The sequence below is a fragment of the Melozone crissalis genome, unplaced genomic scaffold (assembly GCF_028551555.1).
Source record: "Melozone crissalis strain CALT ecotype California unplaced genomic scaffold, PUWL_Pcris_2 ptg000042l_1, whole genome shotgun sequence".
In the NCBI taxonomy this organism is placed as follows: Eukaryota; Metazoa; Chordata; class Aves; order Passeriformes; family Passerellidae; genus Melozone; species Melozone crissalis.
The window spans coordinates 21,111,163-21,125,787 of record NW_026535820.1 but is presented as its reverse complement, the minus strand read 5'-3'; the positions used below and the strand labels follow the sequence as shown (position 1 = coordinate 21,125,787).

The window sequence follows — 14,625 nt, the reverse complement described above, 5'->3', positions numbered from 1 at the left end:
AAAACCTCTTATCTGATCCATTGCAACATTGTGCATGTGTAAAGCTCCAAATGCAGACTAAAGCTCTAGGATGTTATCTAATTGCAAATCGTATAGTTTGAACAATGGGTGCATAAATCAGTTGTGAAGATTAAAACCCGTTGTTTGCATGAAAAGAAAGAAGACATACAAACTGGTCTCAGCAGCTTGCAATAACAACCAGGAAGCAACTACTGCAGAGCATAAAAATAAATGCAGAAAAGTACTTCCATGACAGATTTTTAAGATTTTAACACTGACTGCTTTCATAAGCAATGATCTGTAACTGGAGAGATTTACAGTAAAGTGGTTCACACACAAGAGTAAACAACCACTTTGAATTTTAGTAGACAGTCTCTGAAAATTATCATTATGAAAATAAACTACTTTCAAGGCACTTGTTTTAGGAACTCAGTACCATATTGTACACTAACTGCTTAGCAGAGATTGTGTCACTGTAACCCAGAATGAAATAAATTAGTTTTGGAAGATTCATGGCAAACTGGTCTGTGATGTTATCAGAGCAATAATAGTTCATTGTTTTAACAGTCTCATAGGTAAGATGAAAGTAATTTTGACTCAGTCAAGAGTCCAACCATATTTTGAGATGAATGGCATATACATTTCACTTAAACAACAAACAGATAGTATATTAAGAGGAATCAGAGTGCAATTAGACCTGTGCCTAATTAACAATGATAACTGAAGCACATAAAAGGCTACTGTAAATGCAGAGACCAAATGAGTGTATGGAAGAAGAATGACATATCTAATTGTTAAATGAGAGTGATTCTGAGATCTGCTCTTGCCTGCAAAAATCTAGATGTATCAAGTTTGGTACCCAAACTTTTTATATACTGATCTTTGCTGGTGCTCCCTTTGAAAGATTATGCCAGAATGAATGGAGTAGCCTTCTAATGTATTTATTAATTTTCTTTGAGACTCCAGTACTGGAAAGTAAAGGGTCCATCTCAATCAATAACTGCACAGTTTGAAAATGAGAATACACTCACTTCTATCAGAAACAACTCTGCTCAAGACTAAACAGGATCTTGCTAAGATGGCCTTTAAAAGATCATATTTCTTCATAAACAATCTTAGATACAGACTTACACAAAGTAAAGGTTAATAAAGAGAAAGTCTGAGAAGCCCTATCTGCATAATATTACTGTGAATTACAGCACGATTCAACCACCAGAATTTTTCATCTCCTTTTACAGTATGTGAAAAAAGTAACAAAAGGATTTTTAGTTTCTTTTTAAAACAACTAACAATACAATGCTGTTTTTCAGTGAAAGGTTTTTTGACAAAAGAAATGCTTTCATTGATTACCCTGAATTATAAATTATAGCTCTCTAATTTTTCCTCTTATAAATGAATACTCTTGACAATCCAGCCCTACGTGTCAGACAAAAAAACTGAAACGTTTATAATGGAAATTTAATTATAGTACAACTTTTGCCAGTCGTCATTCCAAAGTCACCCATAATTATGCTCAGGTCATTAAAAGTTATTTTTTTCATTTACTTGGCCAAACATGCCAGTTACACATTGGTTCATTCTCTCAAATTCAACACTATGCAACAGTAATAAGGAAAATTTTTTCAATTTTTTTTAAGCTAATTACCAACAAAACATCTGCAGAAACAGTCAAAACAAAGAGCAACTGACAGACAATTTGATTTTTGTTCCCAAAGAACATAAATTTTTCGAAATGAAAAGACACTTCCGCACGTCAAGAGTAAACACTTATTACCTTTTTGCTTTACATGCATTTTCCATATGATAATTCTAAAAGATAACAGTCCACTATAAACATGATTTTCTACTGCAAAACTTTGGCACCAAAATACCTTCAGAGAGTTTTTCGAAAGTACCAACTAATGAACTAACAAATGAAACTGAACTCTCCCTTTCCCAAAAGAAAGCCCTGCTTTCTCCTTCCAGGAAGTGGATCAAATTTAATGGAATGAGTAAGCATGAACTAGATGCAGAGATAGTTGTTAATACATTTTAAATAACAACAAGTGTGCTCAAATAATGGTATAAATTAAAAGACACCTAAATGCAGACATCAAAAGTATAAATTTGAAAACGAAGTTGTTGAAACTATTTGAGATAGCTGGGCATACTGAAATGCAAGAGCTGTAAATCATTAACTTTACTGGCAATTTGATTTTAATTTCCACTATTTGTCTTTTAACTCAGCACCTCATGATAATGCTAAGCAAGGCCTTTTCCAATTTTATTTCTTTCCTCTTCTTAGAGATTTAAGTTGGTATTTCCTTGCTGAATGCTTCCCAGTAAAATGGTTCTTTTCCTGGGCCAGAATTCACTTAGCCATATAGACACAGAGTAGGAAAAAAAAAGAATACAGAGTATCTTTTCTCACTTACATTTTTCTGGCCTCTTAAGAGCCTGGAAGAATCCCAGCTCCATGGGGATGCCAGTCTCCTCCTGAACAACACGCTCAACAGCAATTAGATGGATCATCAAAAAACCCCCCCTTTTTTTACAGCTATAGAAGCTGAGGTCTAGTGCTCTGTGAGCTGTCTCAACTTTGGTTTTGTTGTAAACAGAAACGTCACGCACAAATGCTCACCATGAGAGATCCTTGGATTGTAGGACAGAATTACCTATTTAGGTAATTCTGTAGACCTATTTGCAACAGTCTAGTACTCTGAAGACAGAAAATTTTTTTCCTCCAAAATCAGGATATCTTTTCATCAGGATCTGCCCAGATTTCAGGTCTCAAACTTGACACATAGCCTACAGTCTCGAGACCAACTGAACTTCATAGAAAAAGGTATTACCAGAAAAGCCAGAACTCAGCACCAGCTTTTCTTCCTGGGAACCTTTAGGAGATTGGAATGAATTCTGAAAAAGACAACATTCGCAAAACAAACAGGTTTGCAAAGCCAAAGTGCCTCCCAAGCACTGAAAAAACCTGGAAGCACCTGAGTAGCGTAGTTGTTCATTTTCCTTTAAAGTAAAATTAATATACCATTCTTTCTAAAAACCTTTGATAATTATGTTTTTTAATTTGAAAAAAACCTCAAACTACCAAAAGGTTTAAAAACTAAAGCATCTCTGTGTTTCTAAGTAATTCCTGGATGTTTCATAGATACTTCGACAGAATTGTGCAGTTATGTGCTTTTCAAGCTTGCCAAAGCGGCTGGGCAAGACAGCACACAGTCTAACAGTCTCAAACAAAACAATGAGCCTTAAAATATTAAAACCAAGGAGCATGCCTGTCTGTTCATCCATTTCCATGTTTTAACACCCTTTAAAACCACTGGTAAATTTCATCCAAATAACTTGCCTAAAATTTAAACTGATTTGACACAGTACTGCCAGAATTTAATTCCAGAAGATGAGAGAGCCAAACTAGCACCCCCATTCAGGAGGCTCAGGGCAAACAACCAGAACTCTAACATCAAATACTCCATTTGACAAGAGAGTTGTTGTTAATTGGGTGCTCCCTCCTGCCATGCAGGTCTGTCATAAGGGAAAATGGGATTACCTTCACAAGGTGGTGATATTTAGTATCATAGATGTCTATGGTGCATCCAATTTTCCTGACTCCTAAAACAAAAGGAGTTTTTAGACTTGGCTTAGAAGTTCACACAACTATATATTTTTTTTAAGCAAGAAACCTGCCTTTTAGGGCCTAAATTCTCTTTGGCCATAGGGCTGATACATTCACATGTATATATGAAGAAAAGAGAGATGGGGATATATGTGTGTGTCTGTATATATACATACACACTCTTTGGCCCATACAGTCAGTTATTCTTTTAGACACAAACTGAAGTAAATACACACTGGTCACTTCAAATGTATAAAAGATTTTGCTTTGGTTTTGGATAAGACCAAGTCAGAGGAAAAGCCATACTTTCCAGTTTCATTTGCCAAACGATTAATATAATTAAAAATTAAGTTTGCCTATGAGTGGAAGACAGCATGGCGTAACTGTATGTGAGAACTGGAAAAGCTGAATGTAAAAATGGGCCTCGAAAGAGGGGAGAAAGTGCTTGGCATAAAGTTGGTAAGGATAAATGTCAAGGCATCCATGAAATTTCACTGGAAATACAGAGAAGGTCCTTTCCTGTTATGTTTAATTATTTTTAATAACCGAGTACCAATGCATTAATTTAAATCTGCAGTAATAATATGCTTCTGAGAAGAGATTCAAAGCATCTATGAAACAGCTTGTATTTCATTTGTTCAGAACAGAGTAATACTAAGGAACACCGTGTAAACACAGTATTTTTTACAACTATTTACAAGTATTCATTATTTACCACTTTCATTAAAGATGCCCACATGGCAGTCTTTTATTTATAACCAGTACAGTCCCAGCTTGCTGGGTTTTTCTCACTCCATAACAAGCAGTTCTTCCTGAATTGAAGTTGGGTACAATAATTGTTTGAGTGTTTTTGAGCCTATCCTTGTAACTAATAAGAGACTGCAACAAAGACTGGAGATGAAGATATGTCACAGGAGAAATCATATTATCTACTTTTCCTTAAGGGTCATTATGTTTCATTCACATTACCTCCACCTGGCAGATGTGAAATTAATAATTTTGCCCCTCAGGTTTGCTCTAAGTTAGTGAAGGTTCATTTGTCTCAAAGAGCAGGTTAATTTCTTTCTCTGCAAATGTTTTGAAATGGGAATCTGTTAAAGTGAAAAAATAAGTCACCATTTATATGATTGGTACTCACACAACCAAGACATGGCAGTTATTTTCACATACCCTCTGTTTCCAGCTGTATATTAACCCAGCTGTAACTGTCAGGAAAGAATCCCAAATGTTTTTCCTTATTCTAATGCACAACTTCTCAAAACAAACTCATCTGAGAGTCCGGTATCATGCTCTGTGTCCTTACCAACACTAGACTCTGTCTATATTCCTTTCATACCTTCAGCACACGTGTCAGAAAGAGCCAACAGACCTACATACTTGCAGCAGTTTTCCTGTCCTCTTTTTTCCCCTCTCCTCCATGTGAAATTGATGTGAAAATGATGAAAATCATGAGAGTGAAAATGTTCTGTTTCTCAAGTGACATCTCTGGATGCTTTATCTAACCAAAACCTATTTATTTAGAAACCAATGTAGACACAAAAGTGGAGGTATTAGTAATTTCTAAATAACGCCAGTTCTCTTTGTTGCCAATATTAGAATTTTTGTGTTCATGGGCTGAAAATTCACTGACTGGAGAACCAACCTGTGATTTTTCTTGCAAAGGAAAGACACATTTGAGATGAAGGGGCAGATACTCTCATGGTGTTTATTTCCTAAAAGAAAATTTTCTGGTTTTGCCATCACTGGCAACAACAAATGTAGAGAGGCATCCAGAACGATGCAGTATAACTTCAACTTTTGTCTGTGATCAAGTCTTTCCATCACACTGCATCTCAAGCTTTATACAGCTTCAGACTAGGACAGGAATACATGGGAATATAGGGGAATACATGGGGAATACAGGGAAAGATCATGGTCTGTGTATTAAAGCAGAGTCTAGGGGAATGTAACAAACACCATGGTGACAGCTTCTCTTCCAAGATTTTGACAGAAACTTGGAATCACAGAGTAGCTGAGGTAGGAAGGGTCTGGTTCATCCAGTCCAACCCTCACTGTACACCACCCTTGCTCCACCAGTGTCAACTACAGCATCTTGTCCAGGTAACCTTTGCATATCGCCAGTGCTCTTTACTCATTTACAAAATCATTCCACCACAGAAGGAGTTCGGGTTTATCAAGTGTGACTTCCCCTCTGTGAATCTATGACTACTCCTGATCATGTTTTTGTCCCTTGTTCTCCTAAAAATGGTTTCCAGGTATGGTTGTTCCACCATCTTCCCAGGGTTTATGGCGAGACTATCCAGACTGTAGTTTTTTGTTTGGTGTTTTTCCTTCCCCCCTCCCCCCCCCATGAACTTAAAGGACTCCTAGAGGAAATTCGAGACTGTAAGATAAGGAGGAAGAGAACTAGATTTAAAGAGATTTTTGTATGGGAGGAATTTGGATTATCTGGGTTCTTCCCAACCCAAGAGTCTTGATAACACAAGGGGAAGCTGTTCTGTAGCACAGCATCAGAGAAGTCATCTCAGAAATAGCACCTTGGGCACCTTGTTTCCAGACAAGTGGCTGTCAAAGAAGAGCTTTAATACATTAGTCAGTGCTGAAAACCATTTGTGTTTTCTGAAGGGCCCCTTCCAAGAAGATGCATTTCTGTTTTGTTTCCCTATCAGAAGTAAGTGACCAGTGATACAGGCACACGGACATAGATCTCACTACACAGTATTTTCTTGAAAGTCTACTAAAATCTTTCCGTTTACCTCCTGCACATCTGATAGCTACAATTCACCTCCTACAGTGCAGAAAATCCAAAACTACCTTTTACCCTTAGGAGGAGAAAGAGACCTCATATGAGACAGCTTGTAGAAGAAAGGCTTTAGAAAAAAGGACAATACAGTAGGATCTCACTTTCATAATAAAACCATAAATAAAATGTAAGTTCTCTGTGGACTTCAAGTTCTGATAAATCAATGCAACTTTCTACTGAAGTTTTTACAGTTTCAGGTTAGGAATAGAGACTTTAGAAATATCATGGAACTTTTCCATGGAAAATAAAATGGTGCAATATCTGCACCCTACTCCTCAGGGTTCAGATGTCTCTGACCTGAGGTCCAGCTCTAATACAACATAGCTGCAAAAACCTTAGTTAAAACTTCTAAAGAAAATTGCTAAGAGAAAGAGATGTGGAAAAAAACCCTGCAGTATGGCTTCAAGTTGACATTTTCCTATGATCACAAAACTAAGCACTGTTAAGACTTCGTTATATGCGTGAAAAACCCTGAATCTCTTCACAGGCAGCTCCCCATGGTATAGCAATGAGAAGGAATAACTTAACGCTCAGTGATACTAAGATCCTTTCTCTTTTCTTGAGACAAAAAGGTCAAGAGATTGCAGTCTTGAAGGACAGAGAAAGGCAGTTGCCATTTCAACCTAGAGAAGTTCTTAGGAAGGAACTCATCTTTCCTAATAGTGATACAAAATGGGGAAGGGCATGGAAACCAGCAGTAAGCACCACTGAGTTTCAAGAAAGGCTAGGGCATGGACACTGACAAAGGGAGAGACTAATAAGAGAATTAATAATGAAAGAAGGTGGAAGGGTGGAAAACAGGGAAAACCAACTGCAAAACTGACTTATTACTCAGAATGTTGTACACAAGAAGATACAGACAGTCCATCCTGAAGACCTGGACAGTGCTCCATGTCATAGGGCAGAACAAAAGTGGTGGCACTGAGTACTGTCCAGCATACCTGAGCACACTGAATTTAAATTCAGGGTTCAAGACAGTTCCGGACCTGTGCCATCTGCCCAGAGATACCTCTGCCTTGTGCAACTTGATGCAGGTCTGAATTGATCAGAGGGAAGAGGATACTCATGTTGAACGATTAGTAAGATAGACTTCCACCAGTTTATTCTGATACACAGATTTTTTTTCACAACGCCAGTGGATGTCAGTGGGCAGCACAGAATAGGTGAAATAATTTTGACACCTTGGAAGAATAACCAGCTGAAGACAAAGCAATGAGCAAACTGAGAAAAACAAAGATTTTTCTTTTTCAAGAGAGAGGATTTAAAGAGTTCCTCTGCTCTGTTCTTCCAGATTGTAACAAGCCTTCTAGGAGTACCAGACATTTTACAACAAACCTGCAGCAGTGTTTCAAGAGCTCAGTTGTACTGGGAGTAACATCTTTCCTCCTGACAGGCTCAGGTGACAGGGATAGAAGAGACAGCAAAATCAACTATGTTAATTAAAACATTCCTGTTACTTCATTGTATGAAAATTATTGGTTAAATTGACAGTGATTGTTTTTGCAAATACTCCAGGGCAGTAATTGTGTCTTAGCACAAAGAAGTAGAGATCTGACTGTTAAAAAAACTCCACAGTTTGGAGATAATTCATAAGAAGATTCTTTTATTTATTTTTTCAATTTTCCTAAATTACAATAGAGTTTTCTGGTTCAGTAAGGGAAAATATGCTAATTTTCAGAAATTACGCCAAATGTCACAGTGAAAAAAAAATATGAGAAAAAGAAAACAACTTTCCCTAGGGGGCCTTAAAAATCCCCTCCTTTAGCAGGAGGGAGGATTTTATTTTAACTTTTCTTCCTAAGGTAGCTGTCTTTAAGATGTATCTGTTCACCAGCAGATTCAAGGAACAACATAAATTAGAAATAAAGTCTCCTAATAGAGGGGCCATAGCAAAGAAAATAAATAAATTTGCAGGAGCTCATTTAGCAGTTCTGCATTATTCAGGTGTGTTTTAACTGGGGCACTGTTTCACCACCAGAATGCACAGACACAGACCAGATCAAGATTTGTATCATGCAATGAACGTCAAAGACAAAGAATGCTGGAAAGCCCTGAAATAAATAAATCTACCCACAGAAATACTGATATGGATAAGAAGAAACTACAAAACAAGGTCTATCTTTACTAATCCTTCAACATATCTACTTTAGTTTTACTATTGACAGTTCCACTGGTTTTGGGTCAGACTGGGTCCCATCATGAACAATAGTGATAGGACATGGGGAAGAGCTTCAAACTGGGAGTAGGTTTGGATCAGATATTAGGAAGAAATTCTATACTGTGAGGGTGGTGAGGCAGTTGGAACAGGTTGCCCAGAGAAGCTGTGGATGCCCCATCCCCGGCATTCTGTACTCTAGGTTCACAACACCACATGAGATGGCTGTGGGGAGAGGGAGATTTCAGCATAGGAACAGGTGGTTTAAATTCCAGACAATTTAGGAAGGCCTCCACTTCATACCTTTAAATGAGAAAACCCCTTCTTTCTGAGTCTGACTCAAACATGGTTTACCATGGCCAAAATCCATTAAACTCCTTCAAACCTGTTCACATGCTACGTTAAATCTAATCCAGACCTCAATGTAATTCTCTGGCTTTCTGAGAATTACACTGAAAGAGCACTTAACTTATATTTCATCAAAAGGAAACAAAGCAATTTCTGAAGTGGCAACTGCTCCAGTATGTGTGATGCAACCAAGTCTGGAGAGATTTTTTTTCTTTGCATTCTAATTATAGATGCTTTTATTTCATAAAGTTACAGATAAGACTTGTCTATTACAAGCCTCTGAAATCTCATTTTGCTAAAATGAAAACATATTTCAAATGCTTTGGAGAACTATTAAGATTATTGAATGCCTAGCATACTGCTTCAAGTCTCCAAGTGGTTCACTATCTTCCCCTAGGGAACAGGCAAGCAGCATGCAATTATCACAGTAATTAAAAAGGTGCAATGATTCTTCTCTTAAAGACTCCTGTTTTATTAATTCTATTGTATGCTTTGGAGACTGGCATTATTTTACTCCTACCCAGCTTAATTATACCGTCATTAGTTTATCAGCATCTCTTTTTAAACCCTTGGGCCAGTTATTAGCATGTCACTTGCTAACAGTTAACCAATAACCACTACACCTTCAAAGCAGGGTCTTCTGCTATAAAAAAAGCCAATTTGTACATACAGATTTAATATCATCATTCAATTTACATTTTTCACTCATTTAACTTTCTGCTTCTAATTTAAGAAGGTTACTGTTTAGCTTAATGAAAACACAAATAATTCTGATGTATTACAAGACACTACCAGGTAATAAAACACTTCCAGTACACACTGGTTTATGAAACGGAATACCTGTTTTAATATTCAACAGTATGTAACTGAGAACACTGAGAAAACAGAAAGCATATGATATTCTTAAATATGACTGAAATCGTGGATATCACTCTCTAAGTCTGGCTGAGGTGGAGGTAAATTTCCTTCACAGCAGCCTGTTTGGCACGCACATTGGATCTGTGACTAATCCAAGGATGGTAACACAACGCAATCCTACAGGACAGACTCACTTACACAGCACCAAGTACTGCATTACCTGATCATACAAGCAGATGAAAAAACTTTTAGAAAAACTGTTTAATGTTAAAATAACTGAAATTATTGTGTATTAAATATGTACTTACCTTGTCCAGACAGACATTTACATTATTATGAAGGGCATAGTGACCCAGAAACCCTCCTGAAGGGAGCTAGACTTCATTTGTATGCTCCACTTTTGACTAAGCTTAAGTTAGCTTAGCTTAGTAGAGAAAATCTTATAAATACGAAATTCTTAACTATTACTATAATTTAGCTGTACTGCTTTCTGGTACTTTTCATTAAATACTTCTTTCCAGTTATGAGAGGAAGAAAAAATACCAAAAATAACATAAATTAATTAGTACTTGTATAAGTTTGCATCTTCAGAACATAAATGTGGGATTCTGACAGCAACTATATTTCATTTTGTGTTTGACATCACACCAATTCCATTCAACTGAAATGACATTTACTCACTGACGGGTGCCCAGGTGACTTTAAAAAAGTATATGCAATGGAAACATTATTTTTGTTGAAGTACACAATTTTTTTGTGTTAGAAAGGCAAGTAAGACCAATTAATTCCTTAAAAGACTAGGAACAATGAGCTAATACCACTTGTTACTCCCATTTTCTCTAGCTACACTCCTGCCTATCTTCTACCAGCTTTACAGCAAATCAAGAGATGATTCAAAATAATGGGGGAAAATAGTCATGACCAAAGAAAATCCAGGTCACAGTACCCTCTATTATTTTCTGAGCAGCTAAATCCCAAACTAATATCACTGCCAGTCCTACTGAAAATTATTCTACAATTGTTTCTATATAATAGGTGAACTTTGTATGTTATTACAATCAGAGGTCAGCTCTATTAATTATAACAGTCAAAACAAGAGCCAAGATTGCTACAACACACCAGAAATTGCACTATCTCATTTAGTAAAGAGACATGCTGTCAGTCACTCAAGAAAGCAGTCCTTTGCTAAACCTCATCTGCTAATTGAGACTCAACAGTGAATGCTTTTGCTGTTACTCAGGATCTCTTTTCACTTTATCTACAAGTTTGATACAACTGACATTGAAAAAAAAAAGGCATGCACAGTCATTATTTCATCTGCAGTCTACAGTGGCACAGAAGGTTGCTTTCAAGGTCACTGTAGCTGGAAAATGCTGATATGTTATACTTAAAACCATTCAGTCTTAATTCCTGCAACCTGCTGGTTTAAGACAGACAGTAAAAACTGCCAGTGAATTAACTTCTGTCTTCAGCCCTAGAAGCATGCTTACAACTTTCCTGTCACCTTGAGGTACTCACCAGCACATTTTGTTCTTGTTTTGAGAGCTGGGCCAGGAGATCCTGTTCCTCCTTCACCTGGTCTTGTAAGTAACACACTGATTTCATATTCTGTATCAGGATCCAGGTGCCCAATCTTATAGCTTGTGGAGTCCACGGGTTGTATGTCATACCAGCTTCCACTTGAAGTTCGATACTCAACTTCTCTTTGGATAATGGGTCCATCCCCATTGATGGAATTGGCATTCAGCTGTATCCAGAGGTAAGTTGCACCAACTGAGGACAGCTGAGGTGGAGCAATGGGAACTGGTGGCTCTGAAAAACAGTAAGGTATGATAACAAGCCATGATTGCACTTCAATTTTTTCTACTTCTAAAGCATTCAAATAAGAAACAGGTTTTGTACTACATTAGAACTGAAGACTGCATAAAAACACGGATATGAAGAAATCATCATTACAGACTTACTTATTTTCATTAAACTGCAATATTCAGATTCTTTTGCTTATGCAGTTGGAGATTCTAACCTGTAGCTTTTGGTTTAAACCTCATAACTCCAAATCATGTGCAAATGGAATTCTATTCACTCAACATTCCATGGCAACTCCCAATTTAAAAACGAAGATAATCTCAGGTTTTCTCATACAAATACAGTTTGTTCTAGATATTAATATTAACCCTACTCAAAACTAATATTTTCAAGATACCATTCATGTTGTAGCCTATCCTTACACATAATAAGAATAGGAATTCCTGCACAAAAACAAAATTAATTTTTTATGAATTCTTTTCCATATACTTAACTAGTCAGCCTTCATATTTTCACTTCTGTGTAAGCAGAGTAAGTACAGTAATTTTTATACTTTGGTTATAATCAAGGATTTTATACTTTGGTTATAATCAATGATCTTCTAAATGAAAGCTGGAAGATTTATTGAGTTTTTACTAGAGGTTTGTTTCTACTTCATGTAATGGCTATTTTCACTAACTGCCACACAGAAATGGTATTCTGTATCACAGAGCAAGCATGCGTGTGATATCCCGATAGTTTGGATTCTGAATATTTCAAACCTGACCAAAGTTTTAAATCCACTTGAATTTAATATTTGATGGACATCTTATTTTAAATTAGACTGCAGAAATAATTTGCAGACATCATCTTTTTTAAAGGTAAATAACATATTTTTTTACCCTACTGGTTAAATTACTCTGCTATTTCATGCATCATTTCTGCAAAAAATTCACCTTCCTGTTGGTTAAACATACTCAAGTAGAATGAAATCAAGCCACTGTAATAAGGCACTATTTGATCCAATATGCTTTTCTATTCTTAACATATCTATCAGCAAACACTGCCACCTTCTTAAGGCTACATAGAATATGCAATGAACAAACGACATCTGTCTTCCCTAAGCTTTAGATTCAGACTTAGCCTCTTCTGCTAACCATTTCACTCTGTGTTGAGATACAGGTAGTCAAACAGACAAGAAACTGAATTTATCTATTTCATCATTTTGTCATGCTCTTCAAAGTCACAGTTAAAGCAAAGAAAATAAAAGAATGAAGCCAAAGGGAGAAAGGATCTTTGGGAAGCATTTCCTGAGAAATACTATTTTAACAAACATGTAATTATCCTACAGTATACTACCTTTTTTCATTTATAGAAAGAGTAACTCAGAACACTCAGTACACTGAAGATTAGCCGTGTCTCAGATAGATGGTGTTTCTAATTAGCAAGGTACACTTGTATGCAAGCTTCGATCTGTGCAATCTGTTAGCAATTGATGAAATAAAACACCACAAACCAGCAAACACAGGCATCATCACTGTGTGTTTTCATCTTAAAAAAACCTAAGTGATTACTGTCATGAAGAACACAATACAAAGGGCAACAAACCAGAACATCTCTGAAGACATCTATTAAGCATTACTAATTGGAATTGACAAAAATAGTTATAAAAATATTGTGGCAGATTCCAGGATATAAAGAATATTGTTTAGATTTTCAAATCAGCAGTGAAAGCATTGTTTAATGTCAATAGCAATATATGGCAAACTGATGTCATTGCTGAGTTAGAAACATACTGTTGTTTGATTGAAACTCTTCTTCCTAAAGTATGTAAACTATGGCTTCATACAGTGATAACATGTCTGGAAACAGTTCTGACTTGACTCAAAATGATTTAGCATCAATTTAAATCATTAGGCTGTTTTGTGAACCAAAATGTGAAATGGAACTTTTTTAAAGCATCCTAAGGCATTTACTTAGCCATGCTGAAAGAACAGTTAATTACTTTCAAGTTTCAAATGCTACTAAAGGCTGTTGAAGTGCCATTCAAAATGCAAACTCAGGAGTTAGGTCACTAAGGTTAGTAGTTACACTGATTCATTCCCAATATTACAAGTACTTGAAACAGACAGTATTTTATTGTCCTTTTATACCTCAGGGCATGTTTTTCAATTCTCTGGGACCACAATGAAAAGGTTAATTCAAGTCATACTATTTCAGCAAAGCCTGCATATACTGCAATTTCATACTATTAACATGGTTTAAGACCAAAAGTTACCTTCTTACCAGAGATTGAGACTACCTAAAATCAAGCCTTCATTACACGTAAGATGCTCATATTAAGTGACCGGTTAAAAACGCAAGAGTCAATTAAGTAGACTCTCTAATACAAACACTGTATATCCAAATATAATTAACTGATTTTAAGACTGAAGTCTGAAATGTATTCTTCTGTCTTATTTATTTTTTCTTTTGACAGAATGATTTAATATTTTTAAAATGCTGAAGAGTTTGAATCACTTAGGTAAGTACCACACTGCAGCGCTACTGTCCTTCACTAAAAGCAGTTTTACTGGCAGCCACTGGGGTAGTCTCAATTAAATAGCATGCAAATTAGTACCTTTATGCAACAGTGCAATAGACTTGATATTTCAGGGCTGTGTATGTTCAAGGAAGGACTTTCAACTGACAGCAGAAACAAGTTTGTAGCAGTAGCTATTTAGTACAATGACTTAACTTGAAGAGGAGCTCTTCCCTGCATATCTCCTCCTGAAGCAAATGGCCAAATTTATTCAGTACTGTGAATATTTTGAACATAGGTTTTTAAAATAGAATATTAACTAAAGAAAAAAAGGTAAGGATCCATACTTCAAATTTTATGCCTTTTAGACTTCAAACCTCCTCTTGAATTCTCTGACAAATGACAATGGGCGCAATCCCTTATAGAAAGGAAATCATGGCTACTTTACAAAGCCAAGGGTCTGCAGGTGACAGAAAGCTTTAAGCAGGTGCTCTCATGTGACTCTACATAAATGGATCACTTAAATATGAGGAAAAGACAGACTTTAT

The 14,625-nt window shown here is 36.3% G+C and overlaps 1 protein-coding gene across 1 annotated transcript in view; it reads right to left on the bottom strand.

Moving 5' to 3' along the window:
• The window catches only part of PTPRM (protein tyrosine phosphatase receptor type M), a 438,824-nt gene that overhangs the window by 254,791 nt on the left and 169,408 nt on the right, over positions 1-14,625 (bottom strand). Inside the window, exon 7 of the mRNA XM_054284774.1 lies at positions 11,290-11,583. Within this exon, the coding sequence (XP_054140749.1) occupies positions 11,290-11,583 (294 nt within the window). The remainder of the gene's footprint in view (positions 1-11,289; positions 11,584-14,625) is intronic.